This window comes from Xiphophorus couchianus, chromosome 15, assembly GCF_001444195.1.
Source record: "Xiphophorus couchianus chromosome 15, X_couchianus-1.0, whole genome shotgun sequence".
NCBI lineage: Eukaryota > Metazoa > Chordata > Actinopteri > Cyprinodontiformes > Poeciliidae > Xiphophorus > Xiphophorus couchianus.
In genome coordinates, this window is record NC_040242.1 from 5,575,799 (window position 1) to 5,595,969 (window position 20,171).

At 35.4% G+C, this 20,171-nt stretch overlaps 2 protein-coding genes across 8 annotated transcripts in view; one reads left to right on the forward strand and one right to left on the reverse strand.

Moving 5' to 3' along the window:
* Positions 1-2,426, forward strand: part of ryr3 (ryanodine receptor 3) — a 138,575-nt gene extending 136,149 nt beyond the window's left edge. For all 4 annotated transcript variants that reach the window (XM_028040613.1, XM_028040615.1, XM_028040614.1 and 1 more), the window contains one exon: positions 1,550-2,426. In XM_028040613.1, coding sequence (XP_027896414.1) covers positions 1,550-1,645 — 96 coding nt within the window. In that variant the 3' untranslated portion in view covers positions 1,646-2,426. The remainder of the gene's footprint in view (positions 1-1,549) is intronic.
* aven (apoptosis, caspase activation inhibitor) overlaps positions 1-20,171 on the reverse strand; it is a 57,210-nt gene that overhangs the window by 7,198 nt on the left and 29,841 nt on the right. For 3 of the 4 annotated variants that reach the window (XM_028040623.1, XM_028040621.1, XM_028040619.1), the window contains 4 exons: positions 6,063-6,133; positions 4,273-4,368; positions 3,643-3,925; positions 2,630-2,790 (listed from right to left, as the gene is read on the reverse strand). In XM_028040623.1, coding sequence (XP_027896424.1) covers positions 2,663-2,790; positions 3,643-3,925; positions 4,273-4,368; positions 6,063-6,133 — 578 coding nt within the window. In that variant the 3' untranslated portion in view covers positions 2,630-2,662. Of the gene's footprint in view, positions 1-2,127; positions 2,791-3,642; positions 3,926-4,272; positions 4,369-6,062; positions 6,134-20,171 lie in introns of those variants that run through there. The other variant, XM_028040620.1, reaches the window with a different exon arrangement.

The following is a 20,171-nucleotide window of genomic DNA, read 5'->3' on the forward strand; positions in this document are numbered from 1 at the left end:
TTAACAACAAGGGGCGAGACAGTCTGGTTCTGATGCAGCTGTAGAAAAACAACTTCCAACCTTCTACATGTAACCCAAACAGTTATTTTGGTGAGAGTTCACAATCATTTATATAACATAACTAGCAGATGTGACCTTATTGTAATATTTCCATCACAATGTGAATCAGGATCAGAGAATCCGACGGCAAACAGTGAAAAATCAATATGAGTATCAAATTAGGTGGATAACAAAATGCAAGAATAAACTAAGAAACTAAAGTAAATACAGAGAAGAGCAGAAGCTATAATTAATGTAGATGCAGTTATTGGCAGGTTGTACGTCTTTTATCTGGTCGTTTTGTGCAATATTTAACAACTAACATCAGAAAATGGCACAGAACAAGGATACTTTTTTCCACTCTTTCTTTTTGTTCTCTGGGAAATAATTTTTGATAATTACAGAAACAACCATAAAAATTAAAACAGCAACAATAGTAATATTAATAATAAAATGTTATTCAGTGCAAAGTAGCCTACAAATTCTTTGACGGGGCGGTTAGGGACCTGGAGAAACACTAAAATAGACCAGAAATACTTGGTAAGATTTTGTGTTTTTACAGTGTACGCACTGTGCTTTGACTGACCTGTTTTGTTTTGCTTAATGTGCCGGAAAATATGGTATTGATCAGATAAGATAAAAAAGTCAAACTTTTGTGAAAGTTTGGACACCACTGGTCTGATCAGACGTGTTTCTCGCCTTCCTGAAGTTTTCATCCCAACTGGATGCATTTGCCAAAATAATTCTTGATCCTTTACTGTACAGCGTTAACTATGGAGCAAAAGGTTTCATAGTTTGGGACCATTTTGATCTTACATCAGAAAATAAGACATTGGTTATCAGTTCTTTTCAGTTTCTACTTCTGAATCCAAATTCAGCTGAAATTGACTCTTATTTTACTTTCATATTATGTTCTGCAGGTTAAGTGTTGCATATGTTTGACAGAACTTATTTAAATAAATCCACCTCTGCGATGCTGAGGCATTATAAGGTTAGGCATCAGAATGAAGGATACACCTGGGATAAACTCAGGTATATTCTACAAATTACTCAGTTGCTTTTTATAAATTATTTCATGTAAATGTATTATTTACTTCATTTTTCTACAGCAGGAGAAGTTGTGTCAAAAAAGCTTAACAGACTAAATTTCAAAATGTTGGAAAAACGTATTTTTTTTAATGAAAATTTGTGAGAGAAAAAACTGTTCACAAGCAAATATGTTCACTTGTTACATGTTCACATTATTTATTGACAAAGAATATAAACTGTATTTTGAATTTAACTGAAGATGACTTAATACAATATATAATATGCAATAAAATACAATGACTTAGACTGATTTGATGACCTAGTCTATACAATAAGATTTGTCAACTACATTTGCCTGTAGGGATTTTTAATGTCCAGCAGGTGTCAGTGTTCAGTGACACAGTATCAATGCAGTTTGGGGTCGAAACGCTTCATGACGCCTCGTTTCCCCATCACTAACGTTTCCCATTTCCTCTTCCAGGAGTCGTACGTGTGGAAGATGTACCAGGAGAGATGCTGGGACTTCTTCCCTGCCGGAGACTGCTTCCGTAAGCAATACGAGGACCAGCTGGGTTAGGAGGGGGCGGCCACCGCCGGCGCCGCCCCAAACGCCCCTCCCCTACTCCACGTCGCCCTGTTACCAGAACCTGAACGCATTTTGAATTCTACCGCTCACTGGACGCTCCGGATTTGTGCATCAAGTTTCTTGTACTTCCTGTCACGACGGCTGATTTATGCAAATCTCTTTGTTTTGATTCTGAATCACATTGCCTTTCCCACTTGCTTAAACCCACCATGTGTTGTGTGTAGACATCTGAAACACGGCTAAGGGTTACAGCATGATGACTGAATGTCTGTAAATGCACAATTTCTCGTCACCACGAACCTGAGTGGATGTTTGCTCCTGGAATGGATCAGAGCTGATTGATTTGCCTTTTCAACGCTGGCTCAAGCGTGTAACGAAACGAACGTGGTTCCGTCAGGACCAGAGACGACTCTGTTAGGTATTTAACAAGTACCGACGTGCCTTTGGAAAAATTAACTATGCAAAAACGAATCTTTGTTCCTCTTAACACAAGCAGTGCTCTAGTTCTGGTCTTAATCACATCGGTTTTTTGGCTTTTAAATTAACAAAAAAAAAATTGTTGTATAAAATCTAGACATTTCTTGTGTAAATGTTGCTTAGTTTGGTTGTGTTCCTACACTGTGGTGTCCTGCCCACCCTGCACTTCTTCTCCACAGTAGACGAACCCCACAGCAGAGGAGAGTTATGAAACTCGGTTCAATGATTTATTGGCTGAAACTGTGCGGCCATTTGTACGTATGTAGGAGGAAAATAATAAACTGATGCAATATGATATATTGTGTCATCTGTAGCCTGTTTGACCATCAGTCTCTGGCAGAGGAGCAGAGAAACGTACGGTACTGAACACACATTGCATCAAAGGTTGGGATGCTCTGTCCTCTCTACACCCTCTGACTTCGGAAACATGCCGTCTGTCTCCAGCCAAAGAAACGCAACACATTTCTGCAAACTTCTCAGCAGATGGCCCAGTTTTACCTCCGGTCATTAAATCGTGCATCTTCTTCATGGTCAGGAGATCATGCTGTCCAGCCAGTCCTCCAGGTCCTCCTCAGTGATCGACTCTTTGACCTCCGCAGGCTTTGGAGGGGCAACATCCTCATCTAAAGCTTTTTCTTCCGATGCCGCTTCTTCAAATCCTTTAAAAGTAAATATTAAGGTAGAAGGAAGCTTGAATCCACACAAGATTAAAGCATCTCAGTTACCTTATTACATATAAAGGGCTGGGCGATAAATCTATTTTTGGTTTTTGAATATTTAAGTTAAACTTTGACAGCACAGCCAGAGCCGCCATCTTGTTTTTCAGCTTCTTATTATTTGGACTTTGAATTCATGTTTACTCTGCGACATAATATCAGGGCTAAGTAAATTTAATTTTTTTTAAATTATGGGAATAATTTAAATTTTAAAATTAAGAAAGTTCATCTCATCAATTTTTACAAATAATTTTTTTTTTTAAATTATGCTGATATGCTAAAAAGTCATCAGTACAATTATGCAAACAACAGTGTCTATTACAAAGAATTAACCACAATAATGGCTTTTTTCTTGGAAACAAAAACATCTTGTAGTCTGGCCCTAATATGATTAGGTTTATGATTCAAATAAACTAAATTTTTTGTAAATAATTTACATAATTTCTTTTTCAGAAAAAGTGAACTAGCAAAATAAAAATCTGACTTTATTTTTAAGTTGTAATGCTCTGCCCTCTAAATATTTATTTTTCTAATAATAATAGTTCTCATAATGTTACCATGTGAAGCGTCAGCATATTTACTGTTTTGATACGACTTGTTGATAATTCTGCTCAACATATTTCAACTGCATATGAACAAGATTAGCAAACATACTCTTCTCTTCTGTAAGTTTCAAGAATCCCTCTCCACCATGAAAAACCCAAAATCAACATTTTTTAAAAATTGGTGTAAATTATTTTCCAAAAGGTTTTTCATTTTTCATCAACCTGCAGAACAGATGATAATAAAACTCGCCTTTCTCTGGCGATCGTCTCTCCTCGTTTGGACTGCAGATCAGCTGATGTCCTGCGTCATCTGAACCGGGTTTCTGTAAACCAAGTAGCTCATCCAGCTCTTCATCCTCCTCCTCCTCCTCCTCCTCAGGTTTAACAGCCACAGAGGAAACCTGGGAGTTTAAGCCCACCGCTGGTTTCTGACTGGTGCTGAGGCCTTTAAAGGCAGCAGACGGAGGAGGAAATTTGGGTACTTCCTGTTTAGGTGCGAGGCTCACAGCTGGCAGCTCTACTGGTGTCGAGACCTGAAACATGAAGAGCCCAAGAGTAAATAAATAAAATAAATATTTAAAAACACAGATCAGATAACTGGAAGTCATTTTCAACCTTTCTAAAGTTACAGACACAGTTAAAAGCAAATAGTAACTGTACACCATGTTCTTACAGAGCTACGCTAACGATAGCTAAAAAAAAAGAAAAACGTCTTAGAAGCAGCATTTCTTAAAGGTTATTTCCAGATAATTCTCTTTATACACTTGTTTTAAAATCCAAAAGACAGAAATATCTTTAAGTGATAACCTAATTTTCTTTTACGCCACAACTTTATTTCTGCCACTTCAATTCCACCTGAGACGTAAGAAGAAGCTCCAACCTGAACCAGTTCAGCTTCTAGATTCAGTCTCCGGTGGAGAGGAACTTGTTGGAGACTCTGGGCGAGAGCAGGGAGGTCCAAAAGCACCGCCGACACCTGACGATTAAAAAATAAAGAAAACGGAGAAAATGATCAGAATCAAACGCCTCTGAAAGGAAAAGATTCAAAGCAGCCATAAAACAAAAATCATGTTAGCTTAAAAACTTCGAAGTTGTAACGACTTTACATTAGGCAATAAACGATTATTAGAAACAACTGACAGTTTATTGCTTAAAGCTTTGGATTCATAATAGGCATTAAGTATAAATGAAAAATATTAAAAACAACTTATTTCATAAAATATTTTTCATATTTCATATTTCATATTTGTTGAACTAGATGTTGATCAAAATTAGCTGCTATCGGTAATATAAATAATAATATTTATTTTTTAAAAATTACTAAATTTGATGTAATTATGAGACTTTAATGGTAATTTCTTTTAACTGCAACATTGTTTTATTCATTTTCCATGCTTATGTGAATTTAGACAATAATACTCAGATTTACTGCTCAGGTAAAATCTTCAGCATGGGAACAAAGGGAAGATCTCATGTTATTCTGACAGGATGTAATATCAACACTGCATCACCACATCCAGGCTGAAACACGGCGGTGGCAGTTTCATGATCTGGGTTTTTAAATCGAGGAGGAAGCTGTGTTTTCCTTCAAACAAAGTTATTTTTCAAGAAAACCTTTGAGATGATTTCTAGATAATTTCAACTTTGTACGTCATGAAAGCCTGCTTCTTCAAGGAAATGTATTTATTTTTACTCTCGGTAAACGTCCATGTGGCTTTTCACCAAAACTAGTGTTGGTTAATCTCAGCGTTCGGCCATACAGAGACAGATTTTGAGCAGCTAGATTATTCCAGAGCTTTTCAAAGTCTATATCATGGTGATCTTGACTGAGATTTAGAATTGGTTCAGGACAGAAGTGTCCAAACCTTTTCACATGTGAGCCGAAATTCTAGACTCAAAAAAGCCCAACATAAAAGTACCCCGATTTTTATTTAAAATTCTTTTGATTTGGATATTTACTGTAGATCCAAAACTTGGAAGGGACTTTAACAAAAGTTAAAAGGCAGAGTAAATCTCGTGATTGATCTCAGAAATTTTCTAGAAAAAACTTGGAAATTTCTGAATTTCAAACATCCAAAATTTCCACGTTTTTTGGCAGAAATTTACAAAACATTTTATTTTCCTCAACAACGGCCCTCATATGCGGTGGCAGATTTTGCAGTTTTGAGGTATATGAAGATCTAATCATCAATTTCTTTTGGGCTCGACTGAATTATTATTCTGTTACTACTGAAATTTATTTTCAGTAGTAACAGGATTTGGTTCACATTCTTTCAAAACGCTTGCCATCATTCATTAACTTTATTAAAGACACAAATAGGTCCATATGAGAAAAATAAATCACATAGGAATACATTTAACCTAATTTAACAAAGCATAAAATCTGATTTTACGCAAGTGGTGCATCAAAGTCTCTGGATAAACGTGGTTGTACTTTTTCTTAAAGCTCGGTTATGAAAAGGCAAATACTTTATAAGAAAATTATGTCAGTAATAATTTTACCCCGTTTACTAATTGAAACTCTCCATCTGCAAATATGGGTCAAATTTGTAGCATTTTTGAATCGTAATTGGGGGCCGTACAAAATCAGTCCAAGTGCCACAAATGGCCCCCGGGCCACAGTTTGAACACCCCTGATTTAGGTTAATGAAAGTGAAAGCAGAGTTTGACCTGATTGGCTGCGAATGGATCCATCTCCCAGTCCTTCTCTTCTGCAAACCGGAACTGAGTGAACGAATCCCCTGGAAGACAAACAGAAATAACTTCATGAGCATCTGTTTCAACTGATCCGTCACTTTGCTGCAATAATATCTGAAAATGTTTTGGAAGTCAATCAGCATCTTTGTGTGAACTGTTGGAGAGCTACAGCAGCACCAACTTTTCACAACATTAACAGCAATAGCTCTGGTGTGCAACACTCCACAGACACCGAGAATGTGTTATTAATAAACAGAATCAGGGTGCTAAAACTCATAAAAAAAATAAATAAAAGAGAAAACTTGTGGTGTTGAACGAGGCACAACGCTGCAGCAGAAAGCTCAGAGTTAAATCACAACATCCAGCACAACAGGGACACAGTGTCAGGTGTGAAGCACCACTCTGCCCGCTTCGTGCATGTGGTTATCTCCGCAGCGCTGCAGAAGGATGTCACTTTGGATGGAATAAAAGGCCGCCTGTGGGTATTTTTACACAACATGATGAAAGGCTGCCTTTGTTCAAAAAGCAAGCTAAAAATTCTTAAATGCAAAACAGAGAGGTAACAGTAAGTCGGCCCTTTTCTTTGAGGTAGAAGAACAGAAACATTTTAGCTATTAAAGAAAACAGACAACAAAACTGGGACACGTCAAAAAAAAAACCCAACCGCCTACAAATTTGAGAAAACAGAAGAACTGTAAGAAAAATGACAAGGTTAAGTGTTGATCCTTTGCACGCGACGTCACACTCTTAGAAACTCGGCCCGCTCCGCCATGACGGAGGTCAAAACAACCAATGCGCTCCACTTTACGTGGCCTTTTAGAGGCTTTATCATTCAAAAACTCAACAAACCTGACCCAAAATTGTTTCCCCGAGGAAAATCTTCGGAGTCCGGTGGAGTCGCAAGTGGGCGTGGCTAAACTGCTCTACAGCGCCCCCTAACGTGAGATGGGAGAAACCGTAGGTCATAGAGATCTGAAACTCGGTACGTAGGTAGATCCCCCCAAATCAAGAAAAAAAGTCTCTTGGAGGTACAGGGAGGTGGCCATTTTGGGTCAAAGGTCAAATTTTGGCAATTTTTCACTTTTACTCACGTTGAACTTTAACAAACTCCTCCTAGGGATTTTGACCTATCGGCTTCATTCTTGGTCAGAATGCAGTTAAGGCATGGGGGTTAAAAGTTATCAAAAAAAAAATGGACTTTTCGTATATGTTCATGGGGCGTGGCAGAGCGGCGAACTTGGCGTACTCGCCAAAACAAACGAAACGCTATAACGTTCACATAAAAAGGTCAACTGGCACCAAGCTTAGTATGAGTGATCCTGGTTGGATCCCTGACGATCCTGTCGTCATAGTCCAACGTCATCTAAGCCCCGCCCCCTCAGAACAGGAAGTTACTTTTTTTTTACTTGGAAAATATGTATATATATATATATATATATATATATATATATATATATATACAGTATATATACTGAATTACTTGATAATTATGTTAATAATCGTCAACTAATTCACTAAAAAGAATTACAAGAAGTGATGACCTGCGTCAGAATCTTTTGATTCACACCATTTTTTTTAACATCGGCTGGACGCAACATAAAATTATTTCGAAGGCCGCCCTATTAAGAATAAAAGTATGCACCAGGATTTTGATTTCATTATCTGAGCTGTAGTTTTCTCAAACAGTTGAATGCTGTTTCTGGTTTTCAGAGGAAATATGGGACACAACCAGCAGCCTGGAAGCTCATGTTTTATTTTTGTTAGATCTCCTTCTTATTAAAGTGCTGATGTTGATGTCTTATGTCTATTTTTAATTGAGCCTGCCATACGCAGACGGACAGTCAGCGGGAGACGATGTACGCCGTCAGACGCTGCTGCTCACTTTACTCTCCTGCTTTACACTCGGCCTTCATCGGCACCATCTGCAGTTGTCCTTGATATCTTGGCTGTATGAAAAGTGAGTGAGGTAAACCCGCCGCAGCTACAGGAGGGCTTTTTGTGTCCGTCAGACCGAGTCCGGCTGGCGTTTCAGAGAACACAGCGACTGTGACGCAGATGGATAAGAGAAGGAAATGTGAATGTCAGCTTGAAGTGAAGGCTCAGCGACGGATGCCTTTATGTTTGACCATGAGCGTGATTGATATCAGCAATAATAGCTGATCTTTTCAGGTCTTGCCACATAAATCCTGCCTGGGGTGGAAGTGAAATCGATTTTAGCCCCAGATGGTATCTTAAGCTGATCAGACGTCAACAGATAACAATATTCAGTGAAAAGCGGGATCTGTGATAACATGAAAGCAGGCGTTGGTCTTTGCAAAACAACTAACTAGAACCTAAAGAACCTCGATGCTTGGTTATCACACTTTAACATAATGAAGCCTAGAGGTTACAAAAGGCTGGAGTCAGAATTTTACGCTTATTTCAGATCTAATAAATCATCAGTAACCAGAAAAAGCAGTTTTCAGAAGACTGAATGGTAACATGTGATGGATAATACTGTCATAAACTTAATACCTGTTATGAACATGAAGGAGTCTTCATGAATGTCTATGACTGTTGTCATGAAGTGTCATTCAGTAAATAATGACACTTTAAATGCAAAGTTGCACTAAAACTTGCATTAAAAGTACATTAAAATGGCCAGCTTTGCATTATTCGGGTAAAAATTACTTTTAAAGCAAAGGGCCGGTTGTGCCAAAATGTATTGATAAAACCTGTCCACAAACTGTTAAAATATCAATGAATTCTTACAATTAAATATTATTATTGAACATATTTTCAGGATTTTGTGATTCTCTTTGTGAATTTTTGCAATAAAAATCAAAGTGTGTCGTCACTAATCTGGTAATATTTCCAATATTTGCGCTTATTTATGATGGTAAATGCGACTTTTTAATACTCTCTGTATAAACCATGGACTATAATCTGACATTAATTAAAGCCGAGGAAACTGTTAGTAAGAAAGTAAGAAGATTTTTGACAATTTTTGAGAAAAATCTCCAATAAACTCCCAGATTTTAGCACAATTTGTTGATTTTGCATGAATTTCCACGATAATTCTCAAGAAACTGTAGGGACTGATTGACATGATTTGGCAGTAAACAGATAAAAACTACATTGATTTGATAGATAATATAATATTTAATCACACTTAGTGTTTAAAGTCTAGAGGGCCACATAAAAAGCTACAGTGGACCGGATTTTCCCCACGGGCCTCGACTTTGACATACGTGCTCCACAATCACTCCCACTCTGTGGTGAACCACTGTAAAACATAAAACTATGACGTCACATAATGAGTTTGATTGAATATTCAGTGAACTTTGGACAGCGGCTAAAATTACAGCTGGTATTAATCTGCACCGTTTATCTCATATTCTTTTATTTGGAAAAAATCCGACCATCAGCTCACAAAGTCATTTTTCTTCTCCAGCAGGTTTATGTTTCTAAAAAGTTTCATTTTACATTCAGATATAGGCAGAGACATGAGTTTGAGAGAGAACATGAGTCACCTGATAGCTGCATTCCTCCAAACCTGGCTTCATTATGTAACAGATGATATAAGAGAGAATAATAATAAAAAGTTAAGGATGTGAAATGATAAGGATCTGATGTTTTTGACTCCAGAGCTCCACTGCTGATCAAATAAATGTAAATCAAGGCCTTTAAATTATCCTCTGTTCATTTTGGAAATACATTTATATGAAGAAAAGAGAATAAAAGTCAGAGACGTTGTAAACGATCTTTGGTGAAAAAATATCTTTAACGTCAGTAATTCTTGATTTCAGAACCCTACCTTATGTTTTCCTTTACATATTAACAACGCATTTCTTCACTACTGTTGCAGGACTTTCATTAGCAGCTACATGAATTTAAATCACCATGATGGAAATCCAAAGGTGCCAATAATCATGAACGATTAAATATCTCGTTTACTGATGTTTTTGATTGGTTTAATTTACCAATAATACTGCTTAAACCAGTCAACATAATCAATGACATCAACATCAGCACTTTACGCCACATGTCAAACTCGAGGCCTGTGGGCTAAATCTGGCCCTCCGTAGCTTTTTATGTGGCCCTCCAAATTCTAGGCTAAATGTGTGATTATATTTTATGTTATCAATCAAATCGATGCAATTTTTTTCTGTTTACTGCCAAATTATATCAACCAGTCCCTCCAGTTTCTTCAGAATTATTGTGCAAATTCACACAAAATCAACAAATCCCTGCACTTTTTTGCGCTAAAACATAATTGAGAGTTTATTGCAAATTTTTCACAAAAATGGTCAAAAACATTCTTACTTGTACTAAACAACTGCCTCAGCTTTAATTGATGTCAGATTATAGTCCATGATCTATAAAGCAAGTAATAAAAAGTCGCGTTTACTGTCATAAAAAAAGCAAATATTTCCAAATTAGTATCACAAACACTTTGATTTTTATTGCAAAAAATCACAGAATCCTGGAAGGACTGAAAAGATGTTTGATAATATTTAATTTTGAGAATTCATTGATATTTTAACAGTTTGTGAACAGGTTTTATTGATACATTCTGGTACAACCGGCCCTTTAAGAGCATTGATGATCCTGATTTGGCCCAAAACAAAAATGGCTGACACTCCTGCTTTACTTCAATATACAATTTTTAATCTTTCTGGTTTTTGGTTCAATTCTGCCTTCTTATACTAATGTTCAAACTAGCAGTTTCACCACAAGTTAAAACAATCAGTTTTACAGTATTATAATCCTGCTAAAAAAATTTTTTTTCAAAAAAAGTTAAAAATATTTTTAAAAATGAGTTTTTTTGTTGTGATGATGAGGATGTCTACTGGTAGAGTTTTCAGGGTTTGTAGATATTTAAATGTTTCCAAAAATGCTCCTTTGATCTATTTTAAACACAATTAACTAATTTGATTATTTTATTAACTTAAAATATAATCAAATAACCCAAAAAATAATATGTACAATGGATATGTTGTATCTATTGCCTTGTTGCGTTTTACGTGGGGTTTTAAAAAGTTAATAGAATCTATTTCTATTTTTGATTATTTCTTGTCTGATTATATTTGACATTCAGGCTTTTTAAAAACACGTAAGACACAAAATAAAACCTTTGTATTTATTTTATTACATTGGAGTTTTATAATGTTTTTGTGGTGTGTAATAAATGCCACATCTAGGTAACATACCAAAATAAAACGGCTTTTGACAAAACAGTAGGAGAAGCATAAAATATAAATAAAGTATTTAACCAAAATATTGTTTTAAAACTCCTGTGAACTTATATAGTTTTGTTAACAATAAAACTGCAATCGATCATGTTTGAACTAAAGAGTCTGCCGACTAAATGGAAAGCGAATAAATTGTGTAACTGACTCAAGCTCTGTTTCACACATTTTTAAAAACATTTCTGGACAAATCTTGTCTAAAACTTTGCCGGTTAGTCAGCGGAGGCACAGCAGATGCGTGGGCGACGGCTGAATAAAGTCCAGAGCACATTTGTGTTCAGGCCGCTAAAAGAGAAGCCACCATATGCGACCCAGACCACATTTGAACGAGGTCGGCGCCGTCCGCCGGCTCCTCTTCACAATTTAACGAATTAATGCAAATGCTGCATTTGGTTTGACTCATTTGTTTACTTTTTCTTATTGATGACAGTGATATTTGTGAATCTGCACCTCCAAGTGGCATCAGTTAATTCTTCACAAAATACCTAATTCTGTTTTATTTATTTACACCAAGTCGGGTTTTTAGATAATTACATGATGCAGTAAAAACAGCCTTGTTATCTAAATCCCAACTTTCTGTGTTAAAAGGTAAATTTGCATTAAAGCCAAACTGCGTCTCACTTTGAAAACACTTCAGTCTCTCACTCTCACATTCCATCTGTTTCCGGCTCCTGCTTCTCTCTGTTTAAAATCTTCCTAATCCTCCTTTTCCTCCCTCGGCGTCTTTGTTCGATCTAACGCAGAAACCTGCTGATGTCTCCCACCTACACTGCCTGTGTCCTCCTGATCTGTGTCCATAGAAATAGCCTTGCATGTCGGACCGACAGAACCATAGCAACAGATGCAAACCAAGACGAGAAAAATGGCTGTCAAATTTCCAAAACACAGGAAAGAGAGTCATCTGAATGCAACATTTAACGTTTTAAGCGCTATAATAAATGCTGTGTTTTTAATATTCAGGTGACTGAATGGATATTTTGGAAGTTTAGACGAGTTTATCAAACACTCATGAACCGCCCAACTTTACATTACCCCACAATAACAAAACATCTAAATATATACAACCTGAAATGAAATAATTCGTCTCTTAACTCATTTTCTTTGTTCCTCCTGAAGTGAAAAGGTGGCATTTTTTGCAAATGTGAATGGCCACAATAAAACCATGAACAAGTTGACCTGTGGCGTTTTGAGTTATTTACATGAAACGCACGGAAATCAAAAATGTTTTTTACTACCAAGTGTTGTGTGCATTAACATTTTAGGGCTGCTTGTAATTTTGAAACACAATAAGCACAAACATTTTCTTTCAGACAGAAGATAGCCCAATGTAAATAACTTTATTTTAGGTGTTAAGATGCAGCGTGGGGCGCAGCACTGTTCACACACCGTCACCATCGTATCGCATTCAGCAAAGTCACAGACCTAGATCTGCATTCCTGTGGCATGCTATGCATCGTAATAATGTTCAAAAACAAAAGTTCTGCAAACTTTCAGGTTTTCTTTTTAGTGACCTGGCCTTCAGTTATTTATCAATTATTAGTTTTAAACACAATCCTTTGGTAAGCTAGCTGTAGCGTAGCACTTTGAGCTGACATGGCAAATAAACTGTTAACATGCAGTACCTGTCAGCCCACTAGGGGGCGCCCGCGGACCACTAGTGACAAATACTTTTTAAAACCTGAAACCAGGCCTGTTACCATAACAACTGGTACGATAATTGTCCCAGAAATTACTGCAATGAACAATATTGTCGTCTTGAGTAATAGAATAATTAGGGATGCATAATACAAAAATTTGAGCTTACATTGATATCCAATATTAATATTTACCATATTTACCAATATATTTCAGTACTGTTTCAACACCTTTGAAAAAAATATATAACCAGAAACAGATCAAAACAAGTATCTGTTCTTCACACAGGCCCAGTTTTTTTCTAAGTTAAATTTTTTTTATTGGACCGATACTGATATGTTAAAAATCGGCTGATACCGATACCAACATATCATGCAATCCTAATAATAATGATAAAGTTAATAATCTCAAAGAAAAATTTATTTTAATTTTGTGAAGAACACTTAACTCAATATCCAAAATAAATAAACCACCACCAAAAACAATAAAAATAAAAACAGTACACAACTGAAATCGTAAAATAAATGGATTATAAAGCCTCGGTAAACAAAATTTCTCTTTGAAAATTTTTTTTATTATCACAATGGAAATTATCAAGCTCATTTTAATTTACTAGGTGATTAATTGATTTATTGCGTATTGTAAATAGGCTTACCTGAGACCAATATTTAAAGAAACTCAATGATCATTTAACTGATTTTCAATTAAAAGCATCTTTCTAGGATATTGTATCAATCAAATCAGCGTAAAGAGTCATTTTAACTCTTGAAATCTCAGTGCTAACAGATTATCATTTTATTTGTTACCTGTTCTCCACTCACACTTTATATTTTGGTTGTTTTGCTCGCCCTCGCTGGCGTCTGCTCTTTTCCTGCTCCACTCAGCGCCGCCGTGTTTTCACTTCCCTGCTGCTCATCTTCACCCCATCTGTGCGCCCGCCGCGCTTAGGCACCAAGGCTCGGCATAAAAATAAGGACTGCTGGATCTGAATGACTTTTTATGAACAGCTTCAACTATAAATCCTAACTTTTCTCTCCGTTTTAGACAAATTAACCTGTTGAAAGCCAAAATCATGTAGATGAGATTTAAGGTGCGTTCATTTTAACTTCTCTTTTCCAAATGAGAATTTTCTTTAAAAAATATCTCGTCAAAACTTTGGGAATTTCTGTTGAAATAGACAAATTACAGGTACAGTTTAGGAAATTAGGATTTGTACTCTGATGAGGCGCATTTGTTTGTCTAAAATAAACTTGTGAAATAACATTTAAGAAGTTATTACTTTTCATTAAACCCCCATTTTTGTACAAATGTTTTTTTAACCAGTTGCAGCTGAAACAGTGTTAAAAATCAGCAATACATAAATAAGATAAAGAAATTATTTTAAAAAAGCAGTTAAGAAGATAAAATCAATACCAATAAAAAGCCAAAAAACCCCCAAAAAACATTAAAATCAGGTCTCAGTTGGGTTGAAGGCCAATGAGTAAAAATAAGTTTCCAGTAGGGTTTTAAAAATGGTCTGGTGTAGTATTTTAATCTTAAATGGAACAACATCCTGATAACTGAAATATAGGGTTTAAAAAAGTGTAGTTTATATAATGTGTTTAATTTATCGACTGAGTTAGTGAAATAAAATAACCTTTCAGTATTTTTCTAATTTTTTGAGATAATCCTATGCTTAAATTCCAACTACTTATCTGAAAAAAAATTTTTTTTTTAATTTTTAACATAAATTAACCAATAACTCCTTAAATTAAGTTACTGTGAAACTTCAGTTCTTGCAAACGGCTGAGTTTTTAAAAAAATTTATTCTTACCAACTAGCCTTCTAAAATCCATGAATTAGGATTATTTTGTTCTGAATATTAAAGTAACATAATAAGATAATTCCATTTGATTGATATAAACTGAACTTGTAGCCTTTAAATTGAACTTTCTATATTGTTAAGTGATTTCAGATTATATTTGTTGTAATTTGGACCAATATTTAAAAAGACAAAGCGTTTTGCTCCTGAACTTTTCAGCCGTGCCGTAACGAAAATATAACTTTGTGAGGAGGATAAATAGTCCTGACTGAGTTCTAGACTGTGCAGATTCAATATGTGGGTTTGTTGTTTAAATAATTTACACTCTGCACATCCGCTGCTTCACTGAAGTACTAAACCTCTTCAGTCAAGAGCTTCAAAAAGCCGAATTTGGAGAGAAAATGGGATGTTGTTACGGACAGAGAAATCAGGACAGAGATTCTTTGAGGTTCGTGAAACCTTTGTTTTATTTTACCTTCATGATGCTTATTTCCCTCGCCGTCATGTTTATTTTACTACTTCACAGGAATTGATTCTGCTACTAAAGTTGGAGATAAAAGAAAACGTACGCAACGACATGTTTCTCAAAAGTGTTGTGTTGAATCTCACACCAATTTTTGGCTCAAACATTAAACTTAAAAATGTACAGAAACTGTATTTTCTAAAGCCAAAGGAGGTGGATTTATGATAAATAGTGTTTATTTCCATCTCACTCACATTGTAAAAACATGCATGCTAGTTGTATATGATGTCTACATCATATACATCATATACAAGGATCTTTTTTGAGTAGTGTTGAGTAAAACTGCTTTTTAAAGATAATTAAACATATCAGCTTGTTTGGGGAAAAATTGACAAAAATTAAAATTAGGAATAAAGTGTGTTCAGTTCCAAAATGCAGTGGAAATAGTTTAATAAATGCAATAAAATGCATCCCCAGAACCAGAACCAAACGTGGAACAAACTTCCAGAAAACTACAAACCAGCCGAAACACTGAGCTCCTTTAAATTTAAATTAAAAACCTGTTTAGAGTCGGTTTTGTACTGTAATTAAGAAATATTTTGATATTTTAATTTGTTTTTATGATTCTGAAATAAACTACACAATTAACATTTTATTTGATTTTGATTAATATTTTTTAAACAATATATTAAACAGAGTTACTTTAGATCAAGTCTACAAACTCCATCTGTGCAACAGTGATCAACATAAAGGTCTGGAAAAACTAAATGCTCAGTTTCTCTGATTTTACTCCTTATAGGTTTATGTTTGAGTAAAATTAACTTTGTTCTTTTATTCTATGAACTGTTGACAACATGTCTCTGAAATTACAAGCCACAATTTAGTATTTAGAAAATGAGAAATGGTCAAAATAAAAAAGATGCAGTGCTTTCAGAGTTCAAATAATGCTAAGAAAAGAAGTTCATATTAATTTAGAAACAAAAATACTAATGTTTTAACTCAGGAAGAGTTCAGGAATCAACATTTGGTGGAATAACCAGGAGGTTTTGGGTCAGTGCAGTGGGCTCCTAATTTTTCCAGAGCTGTATTTAATGTGCATTTGCTTGATAATTTTGATGTTGGCACTTGACAAAATGTAATGTTTATTGCTTGTTTGATAATTGGTTACTGTATTATGTTTTTATCACATAAAGAAAGCACTTTGAACTGCCTTGTTGCTGAAAAATAATAAACTTGTGCTAATTTAACTCTTTCATGCATAGCGGTCACTGCAGTGGACAGCTTTCTAAATGCCATTTTCTTGTGGATTTTTATGTTATAAATGCGCACAGACCACTGATACTAGTGCATCATATAATATACTGCCAACTACTGGACATATTCTGTAACTGCAAGACATTTTTTGTTAAATCCAATATGGCAGACAGACGAAAAAGCAGCTCAGGAACATCCAGTCCTTCCTTCTACTGTAGAAACTCTTGAAGGTAAAAAAAGAAAAATATTGTGATATCAAGTAATTTTCCAAACAACTTTGTATTTCTTGAAAATTACAACTGACTGTTTCCCCCCCCCAAAAAAATGTTACAATTTTTATGCCTTAATAAAATCAAAAACATTGAGGAAAAATCCTGACATAAAAGACCATAATTTATGCATGAAACAGAGACTGTGAATCTGCTAATATGTCATCCAAAAGATTTTTTTTTTACTTATCAGAAACAATCTTAAGCACACCTCGGGTCTCCATGGTTGTGTTGTGTACAGCGTTGCTAATACTTTATCCAAACTTTGTCACTGCTCACCATCACGCAGTGCAAACAGCACAGCGGTTTACTCTGAACGGTTAGGATACTCCCTAAACACACAACCGTCACACATGAACCTGGAGCAGCCGATAACTGAGCAGAACCAGGAGGTGAAACTTTCCCACTGCTCAGTCTCCAGTAACACTTGTAATGAAATGTTGACATTTCGTGTGACTGGAAGAGGAAAACTCGTCCTCTGCCCCTGCTTTCGCCTCCATTTGTCTGTAGATTAATGGGCCGACATCAGAGAATGATTTCTTCTCTTTTTAAACACAATGTCAGCAAAACCTTGCAAGATACCAGATGAGATCGAGCAAAGCAGCTTTCAAGAAACTAGGAGCAATTGAATGCTATTACAAGCCTGACAAATCATATTTGATGATCTGAGAAAGAGGAGAGAGGATGGAAATATCTGTAATAACTGCACAGCTTAAATTATTACAAGTAAAAACCAGCGATCAGACTCGAAATCTGGGTGTAGAGATGACCCGTACCTTCAGAGCCACATAAACACAGTTACAAAGTCAGCCTTCTATCGCCTGAAGAACATTTACAGGATTAGAGGACTAATGTCTCAGCAAGATCTAGAGCAGGGTCAAACTCATTTTCATTTTGGGCCATATAAAAAAATCTCAATGTTGTAAAAGGGCCGGTTGATAAAAACCCATTGAACTATTAAAATATTAATAAATAGCTTTTTGTTTCAGCATTCAATAAGTGTTTCTTAAAATGTAATATTGAACATTTTTCCACAGTGATCAAGTCTCTCCAGGATTTTGTGATTTTTTAAGTGGTTTTTCCATTCAAAATTAAAAATTTTATGGTGCTAATTTATAAATGTTTACAAGGAATTTTTACAATATTGGTGGTAATATGTTAAATGTGACTTTTTATTAATCGGAGTATCGGTCACGAACTATAACTTGACATCGAGTAAGTCAGCAGTCACTTAAACCCAATGTTTTTGATACATTTTGAGAAAAAACTCCAGTAAAATCAGAAAAAATGTGGGAATCTGTTGATTTTGTGTGAATTTTGCAGGTTTGTGAAAAACTGGAGGAAGTTATTGACACATAAAAAGCTACAGTGGGCCAGATTTGGCCCCTGGGCCTTGAGTTTGACACCTTTAATCTAGAGAAAATTGTCCATGAGTTTATCTTTAGTCGCATCGACTAATTACTCAGACAGCTGCAGCTGATCCAGAACGCTGCTGCTGGAGTTCTGACTAAAGCCAGGAAGTTAGAGCACATCACCCAGTCCTAAAGTCTTTCCTCTGGCTCCCTGTTGCTCAGAGAATAGACGTTAAAATACTATTGTTAGTTTATAAATCACTGAACGGCTAAGTAAGAAAATATCTAATCTTATGAGGTGAAACACTTTGAAATGCCTTGTTACTGAAACGTTGCACAGAAATAAAATTTTATTAGATTTTTGATTTGAAAGGTGAGAAAGAGAGGAAGATGAAGGGAAAGTTACAAACTTCCCTGTAGAGTTGATGTTCCCGCTGAGAGCTGCAGCACCTCCAGCGTGCTCCCTGTCACGCCTTTTTAACCAAACCAATTAGTCCGCCATGACATGGCGCTGAAACCCACTACGCGTCGATAAATCACTGTCGGAGCTAATTGCAATTAAAATCCGGAGCAAACCAGGCGAGGCGATGAAGGAGCGAAGGTCTTTGCTCTTAACTTTTAATGGTGAGGCTGTTTGTGTCAAAGTCATATCAGTGGAGCGCCAATCCACCCGAGGCTCTGCTCTCATTAGGCGTGTGAGGTTTTTTATTTGTTTAGAGGCGAGAGGCTCAACCACTTGCTACTTCAAAATTCATCAATCATAATGAATTTCTGCCATCTTCTCTGCTGGACATTCTTGGTTAAGAGCCAGTCTGGCACTGGTATATTTACATAATTTGATTCTTTGAGTCAAAAACAAACAACAAAAATCATGAAAGTAAGATGATTTGTCCTGCTGCTAGCTACAGATATTTACAACCCTGATTCCAGTTTCATAAATTTAGAGCTATTTTACTACAATATTTAAGTAGATGAGGCAAAAAATGTAAAAATTAATAAACTGAGTGAAGTATGTATTCCTGTTCAATCCATTCAAATGCAAAAATATTCAACAGATTAGAATATGCGTTTGGAAGAAGCTTACTTATGAGATTAATAGTACTTTTTGAAAAATAAAATTAAAGCGGATAATAAATATGCTTTTAATTAAGCCCATAGTTCTGTATTGAAAATGTTTTTTATTGCTCTGATGTAAAACTTAATTATAAATGTCATAAAATGACAGTCTGTGTGTAATTAATACGTTTCACTCAGTGAACTGAGTTACAGAAATAAATGTACTTTTCAATAATATTTAAATTTATTGAGTAATACTATACATTATAATTTATCCAAGTTCAGTTTGTTAGATAAAGTCAGATTTGAAGCGCTCTACAAAAAATTATGGGCAGATATTCAAATAGTTTTTTCTTGACACAATAATCCAACTTCTCTGTCAGTGTTTTATGTTGTTTTACATAATATTTTGCACATCTTTATGTGGACATTATGTGATTACAAATGTTATTTAGTAATACTAGTAATAATTTGTGACTACAAATATCATGCCGTTACTAACAGACCCTGCACGATTGCAGTTTCAACCTTTCTGTAAATTTGCGACATATCTGTGATTTTTTTATTATATTTGCTCGTAACTTTAATTTTTTTATACTGACTGATTTGTAACTATATGAAAAGTGGTACCGACATAGACCCTCAGGATAAAAACTGAAAATATTCTTATCGTCTTTTTTTAAGAAACATATTATGTTAAACTTTAAAAATAATACATATTGAAATATGTGTTTACTCTTATTGATATTTACTACCATTGTATCTCCACTACTTAAAATGCCATTCCCAAAGGAAAAACAGCAATAGGACAACCAACCTACTTACTATTTATAACAAAATTAAACGTAAGCCATAAATTAAAGATTACATAGAGACAATTAAAAATACTCTTTAAATAATTGTTGGGGAAAGAAAAACTATTCCTAATGCCACATTTTGTGATACAAGGCTTATATTCTGTAAAGGGTTGTATGAATAAGAGGGGACAGAAGTACCTTAAAATTTTAACTAAAGGTTAAAA